Source organism: Gymnoscopelus microlampas, assembly GCF_963454915.1.
Source record: "Gymnoscopelus microlampas genome assembly, chromosome: 17".
Classification (NCBI taxonomy): Eukaryota; Metazoa; Chordata; class Actinopteri; order Myctophiformes; family Myctophidae; genus Gymnoscopelus; species Gymnoscopelus microlampas.
Window position 1 is genome coordinate 22,305,974 of NC_139954.1, and position 20,011 is coordinate 22,325,984.

At 42.5% G+C, this 20,011-nt stretch overlaps 2 protein-coding genes across 5 annotated transcripts in view; one reads left to right on the plus strand and one right to left on the minus strand.

Moving 5' to 3' along the window:
• The window catches only part of LOC311063975 (filamin A-interacting protein 1-like), a 28,729-nt gene extending 17,284 nt beyond the window's left edge, over positions 1-11,445 (minus strand). The window contains exons 1-2 of one of the 2 annotated variants that reach the window (XM_084083629.1): positions 11,333-11,391; positions 11,092-11,272 (exon numbers count right to left, since the gene is read on the minus strand). The gene's annotated coding sequence lies outside the window, so the exon portion shown is untranslated. Of the gene's footprint in view, positions 1-11,091 lie in introns of both variants that reach the window. The other variant, XM_084083628.1, reaches the window with a different exon arrangement.
• cmss1 (cms1 ribosomal small subunit homolog) overlaps positions 1-20,007 on the plus strand; it is a 39,129-nt gene extending 19,122 nt beyond the window's left edge. For 2 of the 3 annotated variants that reach the window (XM_084083654.1, XM_084083656.1), the window contains exons 2-10: positions 14,729-14,859; positions 16,849-16,923; positions 17,300-17,438; positions 17,594-17,653; positions 17,782-17,884; positions 18,863-18,923; positions 19,064-19,151; positions 19,338-19,426; positions 19,665-20,007. In XM_084083654.1, the coding sequence (XP_083939780.1) occupies positions 14,729-14,859; positions 16,849-16,923; positions 17,300-17,438; positions 17,594-17,653; positions 17,782-17,884; positions 18,863-18,923; positions 19,064-19,151; positions 19,338-19,426; positions 19,665-19,748 (830 nt within the window). In that variant the 3' untranslated portion in view covers positions 19,749-20,007. The remainder of the gene's footprint in view (positions 1-14,728; positions 14,860-16,848; positions 16,924-17,299; positions 17,439-17,593; positions 17,654-17,781; positions 17,885-18,862; positions 18,924-19,063; positions 19,152-19,337; positions 19,427-19,664) is intronic. The other variant, XM_084083655.1, reaches the window with a different exon arrangement.
• Positions 20,008-20,011: the final 4 nt, after the last annotated feature.

Here is a 20,011-nt window from a genome sequence, read left to right on the forward strand (position 1 = left end):
GGCTATTTTATCCAAAATGTTAAAAAAAAATAAAAAATTGGAAAGTGTTTAAGTAAATTAAAGTATACATGATTAGAACATGCTTAAATATTCGACAATTAAGGTCTAATATTTCTACAAAACTACAAATTGTCTTTATTTTTAGATAAAACATGCCTTAAACTTCAAAATTATAAGGTAATTGCTTAATAAGTGCGATAATCCGATTAATCGATTAATCGTTTAAATAATCGCCCGATTCATCGATTATGGAATTAATCGTTAGTTGCAGCCTTAGCCTGTATTAATCAACGTGAAAAGGTTTAGCCTCAGATTGGGATGGATTAAGACGGAACAGGGCACCCAGAAAAACTGATGTGAGGTGGTGATCTTTGGCACGTGGTTTCTGTGGCGGCCCTGGGTCTGTTTCCTTTGGAATGGAGTGTGTATATTTTCCTCCTCTGCCTATCCTTCGGCGGTGCCATTAATGCTAGTTGTCAAGCCAAGACACGTGCTGCTGTTTCCTTGCCCTCAGCCTCCTGATGACTGACGCTGATGAGGTCTGAACACCTCTAGAGTTCACTCACACAAACCTTTCGTGCGTCAGATTGTCTTCATTTTGTGTACAGCCGCGGTGTCTAGACAGGCAAATGCAGTACTGATTTGATTTAACCAGTACCAGCACAATGATGTCCAAGCGCACAAACACACAAAATTCACACAATACCAGGCGCATGCTGAAACTTGACTTAAAATCTGGCTCATACCCAAGGTCAACTTTAATCCCAGTTGCCAGGGTTACCCCGCTGAGGGCTGTCCCTTGGCAGGCAGGTTGGCAGCCACACATGTGGCTGGCCGCCTCTGTTTATTTATCTAAACTAGTACCTAGGGCAGCCTGTCCCGACTGCATGCCCCGTCTACACGGAAGGGCACCAGCAGCCCTGGGAATATACCATTAACACTTAGAAATAATAACATTCAGCTCCACCCCACACACAGCTCTTGTGCACACACATCACATGCAGCTGGTATGTTACAGTAAGGTGAATATGGTCATAAGCTGAGACCAGTGAATGGTCACCTGTTCCCTGACATTCTCAACCTGGCTATGTAAGCAGTAATAAACCATGGTGAGGTTTATCACCTGTGTATGAAGGCATTAATAATACCCTGAGTGGGCGAGTCTCCACTTCTACCAGTCTGTCTCTGGCTAGTAGACGTTCCCCCTCGGCCTGTTCGAACTCACTTTATATACACCTGTCATATGTACCCCTGGCTCAGTCTGTCCTCTGGACCCTGAAGTGGCTCCTGGTGCCAGGGTCAAATTGGCACACTGACTGCAGTGCAAAACTGCAGCACTAAATCAGAAGCTTTTATGGCTGAACTCTTGTGCTTTCGGGCGCGCCGTACCTCAGGCATGGCACTTAAGGTCATTGTAAAGGAGATATGATACCATCAATAAAGCAGCCAAGAGTTCTGGAACACCCCTCAGTTCTGGTTTGAGGATGGAACACCATTCTTCATGCTCATCAAAGCATTATTTGACCCCTTGTGGATGTGTGCATTGATTTCCTGGAAGGGCCCACTCCCTTCAGGATAGAAGATAGTGTTTCTCCAAAGAATAGAGGCCATCACTCAGAATTACTTTATTGATTTTGCAGCGACCCTTCCCTGTAAGGGGAAAAGTGGACCCAAACCATGCCAGGCAGGAAAATGCCCCCGACAGCATAACGGAGTCACCCGAACTCATTACTGTAGGGATCAAGCTTTCAGGCCTGTACTGTACTCTTTGTGTATACCACACATGCACTCGCCCACTTGCGGATAATATGGTGAGGATGACTCATATGACCATATCATTCTTTCCCACATCTCTGTTGACCAGTGTCTATGGCTTTTGCACCACTGAACTCTTAAATATGCATTTGTCTTTGTAATGAGGGGTAGGCCTGTCACAATTATTACATAATCGTCTAATCGCAATTATTTGAGATAATCGCAATTATTTTATATAATCGTTTCTATGTTGAACACATCTTCAATATAAAAAAATCAGAAATAGCAGATGTACAAACTTACAACACGTCACTTTGTGATGCGTTGTCATCTTGAAGATCAGCTACAACAACTACACAATCTCTGAATCCTATATAAGGTCTGAAACTACACATCCCAAAAGCCTAGAACAGAAGCTGTCATCTGTTCGTAATTTCCGTTCACAAAATATATTTTAAAATATATTTACATTTTATTTTAGAATTCCCATTTCTGATAAGCAGCAAAAAGATGAAACCGAATCGGGAAGAAGGTGTCACATCCGCTTTATCCTCTGACCATTTTCCTCCGTGCTCCAGGCTGTATGACGGAATTAGAAAATTGTGGGAGTTAACAGTCTGGCTCGTAAGACACAGTCTGATAAATAATGTCCTGCATTGTCAGTCACCTGAGAAAGAGGTGCTCTCCTGTCTTAGATATTGCACTAATGTAGTTAGCATCATGTCATTTAATGTGTGCTTTCGACCGCAATTTCTAACCCTATTTAACTAATGTCTTTCCCATAGATCGGAATGCAGTTATCACTTTAGTCACTGTTCCTCTGGAAACTCTAGCCAGTTAAGTAGTGAAGCTCCTGCCATCTGTGCCGCCATAATGAACGCTCTTTCATAGTAAAATATTTCTCTTGCCATCTTGACCCATAGAGTACACCTGTATAGAATCATATGCATTTATTGTCATCGAATCGGCTGTCATCCGTCTGTAAATTAAGATAGCACAAGATATTGCGTGGCATGTTATGCTAAATGTTTTGGTAAGACTGCATCTAACTAAACTAACTAACTGACCGATCAACTGCAAACGCGCATATCGCAGAGGATCTGAGGCAGTGCGGTGCCCAGCGGGAAGTCAGTCGGATTGGCAGTTGTCTAGAACCACTGATCCGACTGATATGCCCATATATAGGCATATATGGAGATCCTGATCCCAACGTGTACCGGTCTAGTTTTTGGGTGGTGCCAACCACCCCTATATCTGGCTTTGTCCGTGTGTCCGTATGTATGTATGTATGTCTGCCCAATAAACAAACATTGATGACAACATCAATACGGGGGTCAATACGGGGCTCATCAAAGGCACCACCCTCTTCACACAGGGTGTGATTTTTTTTAAAAGGAGGATTAGATTACATGACAATGCAGAGGGAAATTGAGGCTGAGATATGTCATCATCTTCAGTATACTGTAGTATAGCTGTATGAAATCCAGTTAGTCAAATCGTTACGATTCTACTGAAGTCCAGTAACTTACCCGTATTTTCCGCACTATAAGGCACACTGTCAGTGCGCCTTATAGTGTGGATGCGCCTTATAATCCGATGCGCCTTATATATGTATCAATATTGGTTCCCTTGGTTTCCACACTATAGGGCGCACCGTCAGTGCGCCGTCAGTGCGCCTATTAAAGGTTCCTCCACAGGTGTCGTTCTGTGCATTGTTTTCTTTTACTGGATCTTTTGAATAGGCCCTATTGAAAATGAAGTGTTAGGCCCGGACCGCCACTTAGGCTCTAAAAGTAGCCTGACAGTGCATCGCAGGTTCGAGTCCCGATCCCGACAATCTTTGCTGCATGTCTCTCCCCATTTCTCTCTCCCTGTTTCCTGTCCATCTCCACTGTAAACTATCAATTAAAGTCAGAAAAGCCCCCAAAAAAATCTTTAAAAAAAGAAAGAAACTTAGGTGTTCAAATGACCAAAACAAGCATGTCTTGTGATTCTAAACTAGAATGTGTAGAACTATTTGTTTCAGATTCCAATTGTATTTTATCATCAGTGACTGTGAAGGATAGAGGAATAATAAAGCATTGTCTCTAAATAGTTGAGAATTTACCAGGGCTATTAAATGTTTTGCATCTGTGAATTTATTGCACTTGGCGAGGAGGAATTTTTCAAACATCCTCTTTTTCTTTCCTGAACTTCCTTCCCTTTCCCCAGCCCTGAGGTATTTTGTTTGACGCGCCTGACAGAACGTGTTAAATATTTGAGCTTGGCTTCCTCTCGCCCCATCACGGGCATTGATAAGAGAAAGTGCCAGATGCTGCAGCGCTCCTGTCCTCCATATTGCTGAAAGCACTACAGTCCTTTCAAGATTGCTGAGCAGCGATGGCAGGAGTTGACTAACGAGACTACAAACCAATGCCATTATAAATTCCTTTCAACAAGTTCTAGGAATTTATGATGCGAACCCCTGGCTCAACTTGTGATTGTATCTGTTCTTACTTTGTAGATGTGTGTGAATAAAAATCACACTCCGTTGCCATCAGTTAACTGTGAGCCGCCACAGAGCCGTCATTTTAAGTGGTCTTTGAAGTCCAGATCATGCTTGTTGTAGGCTTATTGCTTCTAGAAGTTAATCGAATGATTAGAAAAGAATGAGTCAAACCCTAAAAGTTTTGTAACAGTTTGAAGCAAGGGTCACGCTGTACTTTCCAGCACTCACATGTTGACGTCATTGACATTATATTAAAACCATTTTCATGCAGCAATTTTAGTATGGCGTAAGTGTTACTTACAGTATGATGCCTGGCTGGCAGAAATGAGATATACCGCCCCCCCTGTTTTTTTGAATCCTGCTCCTAAATCCTTACAACATTTTCTTGCATAAGTAAAGTGTCTTGACAGACTGAGTTTTCCCATAATCTAGTAGTTCAAATCTCTTAATCAAAAGATTTTGCCTGGACCTTTTTTTTAGGTGTGGAAAGCAAAACAGAGACCATTTGGCTGCCAGAGTGATGTAATGAAATACGGTATGCATTGTTTAGCTCTGATGTAAGCCCTATGTCCTCTTGTGGAAGTTTGACTCGCTCAGTAAGTCTTCCTTCACAGAGCGTTGCTCTCTGGATGGGGAAGACATGTGAAATTCTACCACTGCCCCATGATTTTCTGTGCACGCCCGTATAGGCATGAGTGTGTATTGGCGTGTGCGTGCGTATTTCACACTAACACATGTTTGACCCCTATCCTCACTTATATCAGATCTTAGATTCTTGGCAAATTGCATCAGAGTCCTGCAGCGGTGATTGATAGGGAGTGAAAGATGAGAGCACAGAGTGTTACAAATATCATCCACATGATGCATGCCACACTGGGAGACGGGGAGGAAGCAAAGGATTGATGTAGAGGGGATGGTTAAGGCTATAGGTAAACGGTGGAGTTGGCTGCAGTTTTATTTAGTTTGTAGAGAGGAATTATGGAGCGAAGTGACTTGAAAAGCCTACAGCCTGTTTTTAACTAAGTTGGCATTCAAAATAAGTTGCAGCTGTACTGGGGGGGGGGCTCGATGTTGCAGGAGTCACCATATATTGTCTCGGGCCTATTTTCCAGAATGACGGAATGTAGTTTTTATGTTTTCATTTGAGTCCAAACCTGAGAAATGTAGAACCTCTTCTTTGAACCTTTGCAGTCATGGGACATAAGCCTCATGTTATGCCAATAAATGTTAGTAAGGAGGCAGATGGTTGGGACTTGCGTCTTATGTCAAGACAACACTTAGAAAGTTTGAGACAATCACAAGAAAAAATGTGAACGTCGATTTGGGATAATGTCATGTGATTGACTCAAACAGAATTGTACTGATGCACTTATTATGCATCAGTACACTACATTATATATCTGTTACTCTCACGTCAATGGCACTTCCCAACTGCTCCTAATAGGATGGGTAAAATGCAGAAGACAAATTTCACATATGTGCAAATGTATAGTGACAGATAACCCCCACCCCCCACACCCCACATACACACCCCACACACACACACACAAAAGTAAGCTCTATTTCATATCTTTTCAGGCAGAGAAAATAGCCGATCTACAAGCTCACGTGTCATATTCTGCCACGAGTTGTACCATCTGTCTGTGTCCCTTTTATGTCCATAAATGGAGATGTCTGTTTCTGTCAGTCTACCTGTGTCCCTTTTATGCCCATACGGAAATCCCTGATGTAATCAGTATACTGTATGCCCATATATTGGAATGCCCATAAATGGGCATATTGGTTGAATAGGCAGTTCTGGACGTGTGATACTTTTCTACAACTAGATTCTACTGCCGACCCCAACCCCTGTGATCGAATCTCACTGTCGGCACTCTTTTTCCGGGGACGGTGGGGGCGTTGTCACATTCTAATGCAGCCCAAAATCCTGTTTTTTTTAACCGGTCTGGTGGTTTGCCTCACTAAGCATTGGACTGCTGACCCCAACCCCTCGTGATCGAATCCCGCTGCTTTTTTCGTCAACTGCAGACTTTTTTTTTCGCCGATTAAAGTATAGTTTTGTACCGCGACGGAGGTGTGCCGTCTCAAGTGAACCTGGAGATCGCTGATGTCATATGTATGTCCATATATGGGAATGCCCTCTTTTGTGAGGTTAGACAAACACTCCATATTTGGGTGTAGCTGCATTGGGAACTCCTTATATGGTTAGGGCTGAGTCATAGGGACATGAGTGTGACGACGTGGTCCGCCTGCCCGCCAGCTGGTCCTTCCTTAAGCCAATTTTAATGTAAGAAGTTGCCCAAATTGACATGCCCAAAATAGGGATGCCAGGTTGAAAGTGGTAAAAAACAACTGCTGGTTAAAACACTTCCCATTTTTCTTTTGTCAGGAGATCAATAATACGTTCTGGCACAAAATACCCTATCCTTCGCGCCATCAAGCAATGGAACGTAAGCCCAATGACGTGAAATTATGTGTCTGACTTCATTTCACAAAGTCAACATTTTGTGGAGAAATACACTTTTTGTCACATCAAAACATTGAGAACAATGGGATTTAGGTAAAAAAGGTTTCCTTTAAGAATTGTTTGCTAGTTTCAACTACGCTATAACATTGTACATTCCTGTCCCATTAGAAGTAGAAGATTCCTGACTCCCTGATTCCTCACAAGTTCTCATACAGATAAACAGTTAGAGGCCAATAGGAGAATCCCTGCAGACACATGGACCTCATATGGTGCTGTCGTGACATCATAGGTCAGAGGTCGTAGCTTCACTCTGTGGCATTCAATAAACCCAGCCCTGCTGAGCATTGCTTAACAATAAAAGAAAAGAGAAACAGCTGGGGAACGGCCATACGTGCACCCCCCCCCCCCACCACCACCACACACACACACACACACACACACACACACACACACACACACACACACACACACACACACACACACACACACACACACACACACACACACACACACACAACATAAAGACATGTGCAAATTGATTATGTTAATGCACTTAATAGAAATGAGAGGGGGGCATGCATTTACCTTGGTTTCAATTTGGATTACATTAGGCCAAGTAAAAGTGTCTCATTTCAGAAATGTAAACGGCACGTGGTACAATAAGACATTAAGGCTAAAAGGATAACACCAAAAAGACCTGGGGACTCGTTTCCATTGTGGTCCTATGCATCTGTCAGTGTAGACATAGTTCAACAGTGCTTGTACAGTACATGACATGCTCTCATTGTTTCACGCCTTGTTATACTGTTTTAGCAACACATTAAAGACTCAGATCATATAGCAAAAGTGTGTGTGTGTGTGTGTGTGTGTGTGTGTGTGCGTGCTTGTATGTGCATGCTTGTATGTGCGTGTGTGTGCAAATGATAGCTGGAATACAGGCCTCTGTCAGCAGTCTCAAAAACATTTCACTAAAGGATTTATAATCACTAATTTGGCATTTTTTTGTACTGCAGAGCAGATCAGGATCCAATTATTAACTTTCAGTAGATGGTGTCAGATTTACTATGCTACTGCTGCTCCACCTGCTGGTTACACGCTGTACTGCAACTCTGTCTGTGAGCTCTGAGCCTAACAGGTGCACACACATCCAATTAACAGGCACACTGGCATTCTATCCAATAGAGTGAATAATTATCCCAATGCCACAAGGCAGTTAATAAACAATCACTAGCTACAGTATACCCTGTTAGACAACTGTTTAAATCTGAAGAGACAATGTATCGGCTCTTTGCACTGATTTATCTTTATTTCACCTAGACTTAGTAGATAACATAAAACATTTTAATGTAGGACATGGCATAGGCTTTGTCTTCCATTCCCTAACCACTGGGTAGACAACAAGTGACAGCAAGTGTGAGATGCTAAGACAATTGATTGAATAGGATGAGTAAAGGAATGCTCCATCCCTCCCGAGTGTCCTACCACACACTGGTAATCAATTCTGGCTTTTGTCCAGTGCCTCATTCCACTATAGCTTTCTACTTTGCTTGCGTGTGTGTGTACCCTAAATTCTCCCATTGATTTTAACCATAGCACATGCTCAATAGCAGCGTTGGAGAGAGGAAAACGGTGGGCCCCCAAACCAATATCTAACCTTTCCAAATTGGGTAGTTGCTACTTGTCCCCGGAGGAGTTATCGATCTTTGGAAAACAACCAACAAATTGATTTCATAGAAAGCAGTATTATATTGCTTTTAGGGAAACGCACAAATCGCATTGTGACTATGAACAGAATCACAACCCACACTATCAGCTCTTAGCGCACAACAAGAGAGTTGTTTTGCCCGCTAGGTGTACACGTATTAAACGTGTAATCCGATATGTCTGGGTTTTAGTATCAGCTTGTAATGGTCTTGTCTAGTGTTGTACCTCTCCACAGGTGTGATCGGTGTCTTTAATCACTCTAATGGAGTAAACTGTTTTGGTGATTAAGAGCTTTACCAGTGCTTACTCAGGCCTATTTGCTCCCATAAGAGAAGTAACCACTCAAAACAGCCAAGAAGGCACACGACTGGGAGTACAGGATCTCCGTGCAAGTCATATAAGCGTACGAGTACATGTGTATGCGACACTCCAACCCTCTCATAACCAAAATCAATCAGCCTTCATTGCATTATCTGTCTGGAGGCGATTCAGCTCTTTCCTGAAACAACTTTGATTGATTCCCATTAAAACCAGTCAGAGCCATTGACCGTCCATTAAAACCATTCAGATCCATTGACCATCCATTAAAACCGGTCCCTGCTATTGATCTTCCATTAAAGGCGGACTGAGCTGCCCCCATTTCTGCTCATACCAGCCCCCGCCAGACTAGAGCCATTCACCTCTATTGATCTCTGGTTATCTGAGCTCCAAATTAATTGACCTGTATTCATCTGAGCCCACAGACCTTCCTCCTCTAGTCTCTACCATCTGTGCTGACCCTGACCCGGAGGATATTGTGGTCACTGTAGTATGTATTCAGATCTTCAGCACAGATCTCTGCTCATCCTAGACTGCCACGATTTACTTAACCTTGTAGGTCAATTTGCATACTGTTTTAGGTCCTCTAGCTGTTTTGTGTAATGAATTAACCGGTGTCATGTCTCACTAGATTTCCATTACCGGTATATTTGTGACCTTGAGTTTCATTTCTTAATAGCACTCTAATCTGTTGTTCTTCCTCTCCTACAGGGGAGAGGGACACCAAAGATTGATTTTCTTTTAATGAACATTGAGACGTTACACTTGAATTATGCAATATTGTATTTGTTCCAAAAATAATAACCTTTAAACTCTGGCATTTCTGGCACAATTATAAATACTGTATCACTAGATATGTTCTCTACCACCCCTACACACTCCCATGGTAATCCAATGCTGTGACAGTTCAGCAGTGGTGCTACTGCTAACTAAGACCCTGTGTGCCAATTTAGGGTTATGCTAATAAACACTCTGGTCTTGCACCATGCCAGACAACCACAGCTAATATTTAGTCCAAAGCCTGACTCTTTTGAGGAAAGTTGACATAACCACTTACTTCATAGACTGGTGTCCTCCAGCGGTTTAAACTTGGCCCCTTCCTTTTTTCCCTCTACACCAAATCTCTTCACCAAAAATAGCCCATCTACACAACGCCCACAACGTGTCGCAACACTGCGTGTTGTGGGCTTGTAGATCTGGTATAATGGTATAATGACCTTTATACCAGTACAATGAAGTTGTGTGGAAGCACATTGTTTTAATGCATAGGAAACACATGATGGGACCCTTTTATCACACCGAATGATGTATACATTTTCCAGAAATTATGAAAATAGCCGATCTAAAGGCTTGCGTTGCAATGCGATGTGTGCGATAAAGCATTAAAATAGGGCTTTAAGTTGATAACTTCTCACATGCTTTCAGGTCCACTGCTCTTAAATGCTGCAGCCATGCATCTGTGTGTTTTTATTAATAGAGGGCTTTTCATAGAGACACATCCATGGCCATTCCACATGGAAATGTGATGCCTGTACTGTCTCACAGGGGAAAACCACCACTCCAATGCCCCCTGTGACCGTAGCGTAGCCACATGCACCCATCACACATGCGCTTGCATGCAACTGAGTGAACCCACCCTATTTGTAACTTTAAGGGTATACCCCACCCCTGGTATAATCCTAGAATCAATCCCTTGCTGAATCAGCAACATGTCACGGACAAACAGAAACACACACACACACACACACACACACACACACACACACACACACACACACACACACACACACACACGCGCACACTCTCAGAGGTGTACAGTGGGTCTCAGTCATTAACAGCTTGTCAGGGCATGCATGTCTTTGTGGTGTTAAAGAGATTAGAATTGGGTTTAAGCTGTCATCTGTCTGCCCCACTCAGCACCTTTTAACTGGGTCGATGTCATTTGTCAGGAGCAGTTTCATGTCATGTTGAAAGAATTAGCGCAATCACAGCGGTTGATGTTAACATCAGTCAGTTATACTGTGACATTGGGATGTTTAATTTAAAATGCAGCTCATCATTTCTCTGAGCTCGCCCCAAAATGAGTTACTTCTCTACGCTAATTATAAACCTATGAAAGGATAAAGTCACCTTGATCTATCATTAAAGCACAAATGTGATGATGGTTTTTGATTTGAATATCTATTCTCATCACACTTCCCCATTAAATTGAGTTGATTGTCATAATCATTGCCAGACATCTCTCTGGAGACATTCCAAAGCCTCCTGATATACGTATACAGGTTAAACACAACTCATCCAGAACCACATCTAATAGACAAGGAGCTGAAAGCACAGACAGACGGAGAGTAAGTCTTACCTGCCGGACAGGTGGACCAAGGGAGAACAGGAGTAGGCCAGGGTTTCTGCTGCTACTGTAGCTGTATGCCACTGTCTCTGCGGCTCTAATAATCAAGTCCTTATTCCTTTGCTCCACTGCAGGTATTTCTACTCTCTCTCTCTCTCTCTCTTCCTCTCTCTCTCTCTCTCTCTCTCTCTCTCTCTCTCTCTCTTCCTCTCTCTCTTCCTCTCTCTCTCTCTCTCTCTTCCTCTTCCGCCACTGCGTGTCCTCACGTTCTCTCAGAAGTTGACGCTCCAGGTTGAATGCAAGGAAAGCATGTGTGTGCCAAAGAGTGGAAGGGTTTCAGAGAGTGGCTGGTTTGGTCCATAATGATATTGGTGGTGGGGGGTTGGGTGGGGGGGGGACTGTGTGTGAAGAAGGATAAAGGTTGAGGGGAGAGAGAGAGAGCGATTGAGGTGGGGGTGCAAGTGGGAGAAATGGGTGTGGCTAGAAAAATGGACAGGAGGGGGACAGAAAAAAAAACTCCAATCACTCTTTCCCTCATCTCTGTCTTAAGCTAGATTTATATTTCGACATATGACAGTGTCACGTCCCAAGAATAGCGGATCTATAAGCTCACATCAAGTTACAGATGTATTATAGATCTGCTATAATTGCATGTGACACTATCTTAAGACTCTTAAGAATTGGAATTGGGCATTAACTGCTACTCTTCCGTTCTCCATCCCTCTACTTCTCTAGACATTATGACCATAATGAAGAGTGATAGAGAGCAGAGCAGACAATATGGGGGAAGGGTGTAATAACAAAGATTGGACGGACAGATAACGGGGACAGGAGAAAAAGGGAGGTCATGGACAAGGTGGTGGCTGGACGTTGTCGTTAGAACCAGATCGAACTATCGGTTTGGCCGATAATACCAGCATAATGCAGCCGATGTGTCCCTATTTGGGGCATGTCATTTAAAAAATAAAAATAAATAGCAGATCTACAATCTCTCTTTTCCATCGCATTGCAACATGTTGTGAGCTTGTAGATTGGCCTGGTAGACTTGAATAGGGCTTAAGGGCAAGACCACTTTGGTAGAGGTTTGGGTTGTGTAGTTACCTTGCCATGATGTAACAACAAAGATGGGCAAGAAATCAAAAATAATTTCTCCATTGACTAGAAATTGGTAATTTATGTTATGATTGACTTACATTGTAGAGTGAAGAGGCTCAGGAGGAGCTCTTTTAGCCTGTAAATGAAGCAAACAAACCTGGTTCTTACAGTATAGAACATCACCAAACCCAGTACTGTTAGTTATTTTTATAAAAATGTCAACTTCCTATTGATTTTTTCTCGCATTATGACCTACGTAACCATTTATGTCCTATTTTTTACTTTGGCTATTTAAAAATTAAAAATTTCACAATTTCTTGAAAATGGCCAATATACAAGCTCACAACGTGTTTTGAACACGTCACAACGCGACATGACATGTTGTGCGCTTGTAGATCTGCTTTTTTAATTCTTTTTTTTACAAATCTTGAAAATTCCGAAATATTCTCAGAATCTATAACGTATTTCACTAATGCGGATGCCAAATATTCTGACAATGAAATGGAGTGCAGCACCTGGGCGGTCCCCAGGGGGAATGTACTGTGGCTAAAAACATCACCATGCTGCCTTCATGTAATCCTTCTCCAAATATAATCTTATGGCGCTTCATATAACTCGGCTGTCAATTCCATGCTTAAGGTCAACTATTCAAGCATGGTGTAGTCACCAAAAAATGTCTTAATCTGCCAGCGTCTGTCAGCATTAGGCACTAAGCCTACTTTGAAGTGAATTAGGGGATTCCTAGATGGCTTACTACGAATAACCATGTTCAGTTAAACGGGCAGTGGATAAGCCTCCTCAGGAAACGCCATGCATAACTATTCAGTGTAGAAATGAAAGCGTAATGGCCTGACTAAGCTAATTTATATGGTACAAGGCAGGACCTTAACCACTTTCAACCTGGCGTCCCTATTTTTGGCATGTCATAGGTGAGAATAAATAAAATAATAAATACAATTATTTTTCTTTTTTTAAATTTTTGTAATAGCCAAAGTATAAAATTATGGCTATAGCTAAAATCGAAACCCTGCCAGCCTCATCCTTCTCTCTCTGACCTTGTCCGTGACCCACAGGATGCCTCCGTAGAGATCCACGTTTCTGATGCAAATGCCCTCCGAACTATCGGATCCTGTTCTGTCGAGGAAGTCCAGGCACAGAGGTAGTTGAAGTCCTTGACTACCTCGAGCTCTGTCCCGCTGGTAGTAGAAATGCCATTACTTAAGTTTTCTTGGCACTGAGCTTAAGGCCAATTTTCCTGCACTTTTTTTCTGCTGCCCGTAGTAGTTCCCTTACTTTCTTTGCTGTGTCCGAGCTAGGGCAATTTCATCTGCATAGTCAAGGTTGGTTATCGTGATGGGATGTACTCACTGAGTCTTCCCAGGACCAGCAGGAACACCAGTGTCTCCGCTCTGCCACTGATTGCAAGTCTCAGTGCATGGTGATCATTGTATGCCACAGGTGTATGTGCTTGGTTGATAAAGTCCAGCACTTCATCTATGGGCATGTACTTTAGAACCTCGGGTGTCACTGCATCCTCCCTACAGCTCTTGTCACACTTGGTAGCCTTGGCCCTCTGGTACTCAACCACGGTGTATGGTCCGTCAGGTATGGGAAGGTTGTGGAAGACCGGAGCTATTGGGCCATCTTGCCCATCATCTCTCATACCTACACACACAGTCCGTTGTTATCTGATATATATAATAATATAATAATATTAATAATACATTTTATTTATCATTTACTTGATACATTTGAAACAAATCTTAAAGTGCTAGTCATTAGGCCCAGCCATTGAAAAGGTTAGACAGACGTTCTCCACCTGTCTATTCCTTTGTGATCTATTTCTATTTAACTTGGATATCATGGGCCGTCAGTAAGGACACTGTTAGGAAACCAAAGGATTTATAGTCCTCTCACACTGGCATTTGTCCCTTTTTAATTAAAGCCAATGTATTTATGAGCTAGCAGTCTCCTTTGCCCTCTATTGAAGAGGTTGTTAAAGTGGGTAAGAGCACGAGAGCAGTTGGTGAAAGGGGGGTTAAAGATAACTAGATGCTTGTTTCAATGACTGCTATATTGGTATCCACTGTAGTATGTTGTGCTGTCCTACTTTGTCCATATAGTGCAGTATGCACTGGAATATACCTAATGATTTGCTAATCACTCCCAAGCATTAGCACATTGGCCTGAGTAAAACAGACTGAACTTCATTTTGCACTTTGTGTGCCCTCTTAATGATGTTATCCATGAAGAACGGTTGCTTTTTGTCTTAATAGTGGCTAGGGATGATGAAACGGACCACGCCATTTGACAAGTATTGATATAGACTTGTCTTAATACATACTGTATGGTAGGGATGATAATAGGGAACACGCTATTTGACAAGTATTCATATAGCTGTAGACTTGTCTTAATATTGTCTCTCTGGGCCAGTGTGTTGTATCTACTGTAGTTCAGTTAGAACCAAATTAAAGTTGATTTACAGGTTTTGTTCATTTCGACATTGTCTTAGCACCTCCAGTGTTGAGTGATGAAAATTGTCTTCTTTTTTCAGATGTGTCTGAGAAAGAGGAGGAGAAGACAGGAGATGAACAGACACAATCCACAGAAAACCCCCAGACAAAATCGACAAAGAAGAGGAACAGTGTAACAGAAAATCCAGACAACGCCAGGAAGAAAAAGAAGGTACCGTGTGGTAGTGTTATGTTGCATTGTAGTGAATTAGAAAACTGCCAGTATCTTTTAACATAAGATCTCGGGATCCAGATGGGAATGGTGTGGCTCCGCTGTCGTCTATGATGTATCTCGTATGATGTATGACTCCAATTAAATGTTTGTTACTCACATGGAACATAATGGTCAGTGCACTAACTTGCTGCACCACAATGCACCTCCCAACACTACAAGTACCGTTTTGGGTATTCAGCTAATTTTGGACACTGCCTTACTTTAGCACATGCATTTTCTACGTCTATAATAATATCTCTTCAAGGTGATATATCCTATGTAAATAAGGAAACCTCCGTCCGATTTCACCACGTGTCACTAAATTTTCACGTTGAGAAATTAGGCAAGCCGGCTGTGGAGAAAAACTTCTCTCTGTGAATGAGAACGAAGGTGTGTGTGTCTCTCTCTCTCTCACTCTCTCTCTCACTCTCTCTCACTCTCTCCCCCCCCTGGATCACCAGAGGCATTTTTTTAAATCCTCCCCTTGGAAATGCAGGTTCCATACAGAGATTCCAGACTAATATCTACGGACGCAGTGATATTAGTCTGGCCATGCATATACTGTACTCCTCTCTATCGCTCTACGTATCGGAGAGAAAGCATTCTATCCCTGCATGTCATGCCCCCTCTCACCACACCAAACCGAAACCAGTTAAAAGGCTTGTTTTCTATTTTAAATTGTTAATCTGTGTATATTAAATATATCTCTGCTGGAGTTAGGAGGTTTTGTCCCCTTTGGTGGACTTTGCTGGTTTAGCAGAAAGTGTGAGGATCCAATGGAGTTAGCTGGTTTTGTCAGAAGCGCTTTTTAATACTTTTCATTGGTTCAATATTTTTTGAATCAACACACAGACGTAAAGGGTGTTCAATAGCACTGATTTATGGGGGAAAAAATGCAAAAGCGGAAAAATGGAGATAGCTGGTTTCTGCCGGACAGCAACGATATATTCCCTAGTGAGTCACTTAATTACAGTACACCAACATTGTTCATGTGAAGTAGTTTATGCTTTTTTATCATGGCCCGAACACCTACTGTACGTCGCACCACCGTCCAACTGATATGTTTATGCGTCACCAGGCTTTTCTATCAGTTGTGGATAGACAACTAAACAACATTTAGTGGATGGACAACAAAGCAACATACAGTACAGTAAACATCGTAGTATTGTGGCAGCAGGGACCAGTCATTGTACTGCTGCCTGCCCTGCGTCTCTGAGGGCAGCTGGGAGCAGACAGACGGATGCGGGGGAGAAATGGAAACAAACGTGTTGCAGGACTCTCGCCGCTTGTTTACGAACAGCCTAATCATTTTAGTCTATACTGTAGGTCATGGAGTTGTTCAATATTGATTAATATCACATCTACAGCTGCTAGTTTAAATCTTTGTTTTCAAAATGTACTCCTTCATACCTGTTTCTACACTGTGATAGCAGACACAAACGTTGACATGGGTTGACAGGCTGGTAACCGCCAATCACTGTCTGTGACATGTCTCGACCTAACTTACTGTTTTTACTGGAATTATGTTACACTAGACCATACCCGGTCGACGCATCCGTGGGGGGATATGCGCACATGATCTGGCAACCCGGGAGGCGACATTGTTTGACACATAAACGCTAATAAGAAGCTGAGATTTGATGAAATTGAAAAACGGGCTTCACAGTTAAGTTCAGATGGTAATGGTCAATGGCTGTGTGCAAAATCAGAGCAATTGCTCCAGCCACTGAGGAGAACTGGGTAGCTTCACCACTACAGACACACGACAGACAAACGGACAGAGGTTACTCAAATTATAGGAGGATGTAGAATGAACATTGATCATTTATGGCCACGTAAATCGTTTTCAGGTGTGCCTAATCTTTTGACTGATATATTTGGTTTGTTTGATTGATTTGGTTAAATTGAATTTAACCTAAAACATGTCCTCTTACCTGGTTGTTACAGAAGGAGTGTGTGGTTGCTCCAGAGAAGAAAGAAGATGAGGTTGACAAGTCAACAAAAAAACCCAGAAAGAGGAAGGTGAGAGTGAAAAACCTGCAGCGACACTTGTGATGTTGGAAAGAGGCAAAAAGAATAAAAGAACACCCTCGGACTGTCTTCACTTGCTCAATAAAAAATAAAAAAAGATGGCTGAAGAAGGTACTTCACCGAAACGATGCAATAGAAAAATGTTTTCTTTATTGAGTAAGTGAAGAAAGTGTGGGGGTGTTTTTTTATTATTTGATCTGTGTACGTGTATACTCCACCAACGCTGTCACAAAGATTTTATTCAGCTGTGCAAGAGACTTTTGATTACCTGGAAACAGGATTAAATGGTCCTATCGTGGATAGTTACAAATGCATTGACCAACACTGGTTCCAAAGTCTTGTGAATATTATATTTTGTTCTGTTCAGAAGAAGAAGAAGACCATCACAGATGTCCTCGCCACCTCTGAACCCAAACCAGGCAGTCCGGCAGACCTGCAGAACCTTCTTGTGAATTACTTCTCAGACAAGCGCTCTGTTATTGAACAGGAAGAGCTTGCGCTGCCAGGTGAGTCTTGGGTCTCACCGTTGACCTGGAAGTGACTGCTACCTACCACTGCATGAGTCAGGGCCAGGGTCCCCCTGTTGACCTGGAAGCTGCTTGTACCGCTGCATGCTGCCCTGCTGACTCATCATGTCTCTATCTATCCTGTTGTCTTCCAGAGTCCAGTTTCCTGACCAGTAATGACTTGACACACACTCTGTCTTCCTATTTGAAAGAAAGTGAGTTTGGGCAAAGCTTCCAATGACAATTCCAATCTGTTATCATGACAAATCCAGTTCTCTTATAAAAAAAAAGAAGTGAGTCTCGAGTTTAATTCTGATGCCCCCTTTTTCTGTCTTGTACTCAGTTTGTCCCAAATGGGCGAAGGCCCAAAAGCAGCACACAGAGAAGGGTTCTGTGGTTCTGCTTATTGTCTGCAGCTCTGCGCTCCGCACTATTGAGCTCATCAAGTGAGTCACACACCAATGATGTCTGTTCCATTGTTCTCTGCTTCATAACCGTAATGTTTGCATTCTCTGCCAGGCACAGATATTGCATTTAGCTCTGTATGTTTGTGTGTGTGTCTTTCTGTCTGCCCGCAGCTTATTTCACAAACTACTACTAGGTGGATCAGCATCATATTAATTGTGCACGCAGCCATCATCAGGCCAAGGACCTCAATTTCTGAATATTTTAAACGTTTTAATAATAATCGCAGAGTAATGATCCCTCCAGTCTATGGGATACAGGTCCTGCAAGGCTATGTACCGGAGCGCACCTTTCGTGGACTCGTAGTATTTCATAATTATATAACTCTCAGAACTATCTATGCTGCTATGTAAAGCACATTGTTATTAGTCCCCCACCAGTCCTCCGGGGTCAACTATCCATCTGTCCGTCTTTCCAAGATCTTGCCTGAAGCATATCTCCTATACCATGATGCCTAGGAAGACCAGACTTGGTACAAGGTTACATATAATCAAGGTGGTGTGTCACATGCCAAAAGTAGGTCAGTGTGACCTTAAAAGCCAGGTCACAACCACTGCGCAGTCCAGTAGGGGACTAGGGATTTTGCCCTGCAATTGATCCAATTCACAGCTGCCATTTTGACATAAATAATAATAATAAGAATGCTTTATTTATATAGCACCTTTCGAAACAAAGTTGCAAAGTGCTTCTAAACACAGCTACAGTAGGTAGGTAATGAATGATGTTAATTGTGGGTGTTTCTGTATGCTAGCATTAAATTCACTGTGCAGCGGCTCTCCATGCTGCTGGCACAGTAAAACTTACATGAAACGCACACACATTAATGCTATTACCTGTCGCTTGTGTTTACCTGTCAAAATCCCTGCTATGAAAAGGGCCTAAAATTAGGCATTTGTTGGAAAAGTGCTATACAAGTAATGTGTATTATGTTTGATTGGTTTATTTTGTGTAATCACCAGGCAGCTGACTACCTTCAAGGGTGATGCCAAAGTGCTGAAGCTGTTTGCGAAACACATCAAGGTAGCAGAGATGATGGAGACCCTGTGTCATGAATACTCTGTATGCTGTGCCTGCATCTACTGTATAGAGTACTATCATCTGGTGTTTGCTTGAGTAAAGTGGCCTGTCTTGTTTGTGTTTTTGTATCTTGTTATTTAAAGGTAGACGAACAAGTGAAGCTTCTGCAGAAGGGCGTCACACACATCGGAGTGGGGACGCCCGCCAGAATCTGGTCTCTCATTGACAGAGGTACATAATGTGGGCATGGAAGTACCAATATCGTGTTGAAACAATACGCCAAATAGAATTATAACCTCTGCAGCTGTGAATTGTTGTACATGCACTTCATGCACAATTTATTAGTGCAATTTAAAAAAAATGCATTGATATTCTCTGACCCCTCTCTCTCTCTCTCTCTCTCTCTCTCTCTCTCAGAGGGTTTGAACTTGCAGACACTACGCTACCTGGTTCTGGACTGGAATTGGAGGGACCAGAAGCTCCGCAGGATGGTGGATGTTGCAGAGGTGAGTTAGTGCCCCCTGCTGGGTTTAAATGGAGAGGGACATTTTCTGAGTGTTGACTCACTCCGTGTTACTCTGTGTGAGAGATTATGAATGTTGACAATTTTGGGGGGGGAGTGGGGGGAGCTCAGTCAGTGAGGTAATTGAATTAAATGTTATACAAATAAAACATTCCCCTTTATATTTCAAAGGTGGTTGTGTGTTATGCATACATAACAATATGTGTCCTTGTCTCCTCCAGGTGAAAGTGGACTTACTGAAGCTTCTGGAAACTGGTCTTGTGAACAGATGTAGAGGTGGCCAAGTCAAAATTGGTCTCTTCTGAGGACAAATAAAGCTCCCTGGTGTTGATATTCCACACAGTCACTGATTTACAGCTGGCCCCATTATACTGATATATTCGTTGAGTGACCTCTGGCCCGCACGCACCATCCTGTTTGTTTTTCCTTTGTCTCAGTGTGAAACTTGTGTTGTGCTTTTACTATTTTCAGAGAACCAATGTCGACCGTGTGATGTTGTTTACTCAGTATTGTTCAACATGATCTCCCAGTGTGATGGGTTGAATAAACCGACTCTGAATGAAACCAG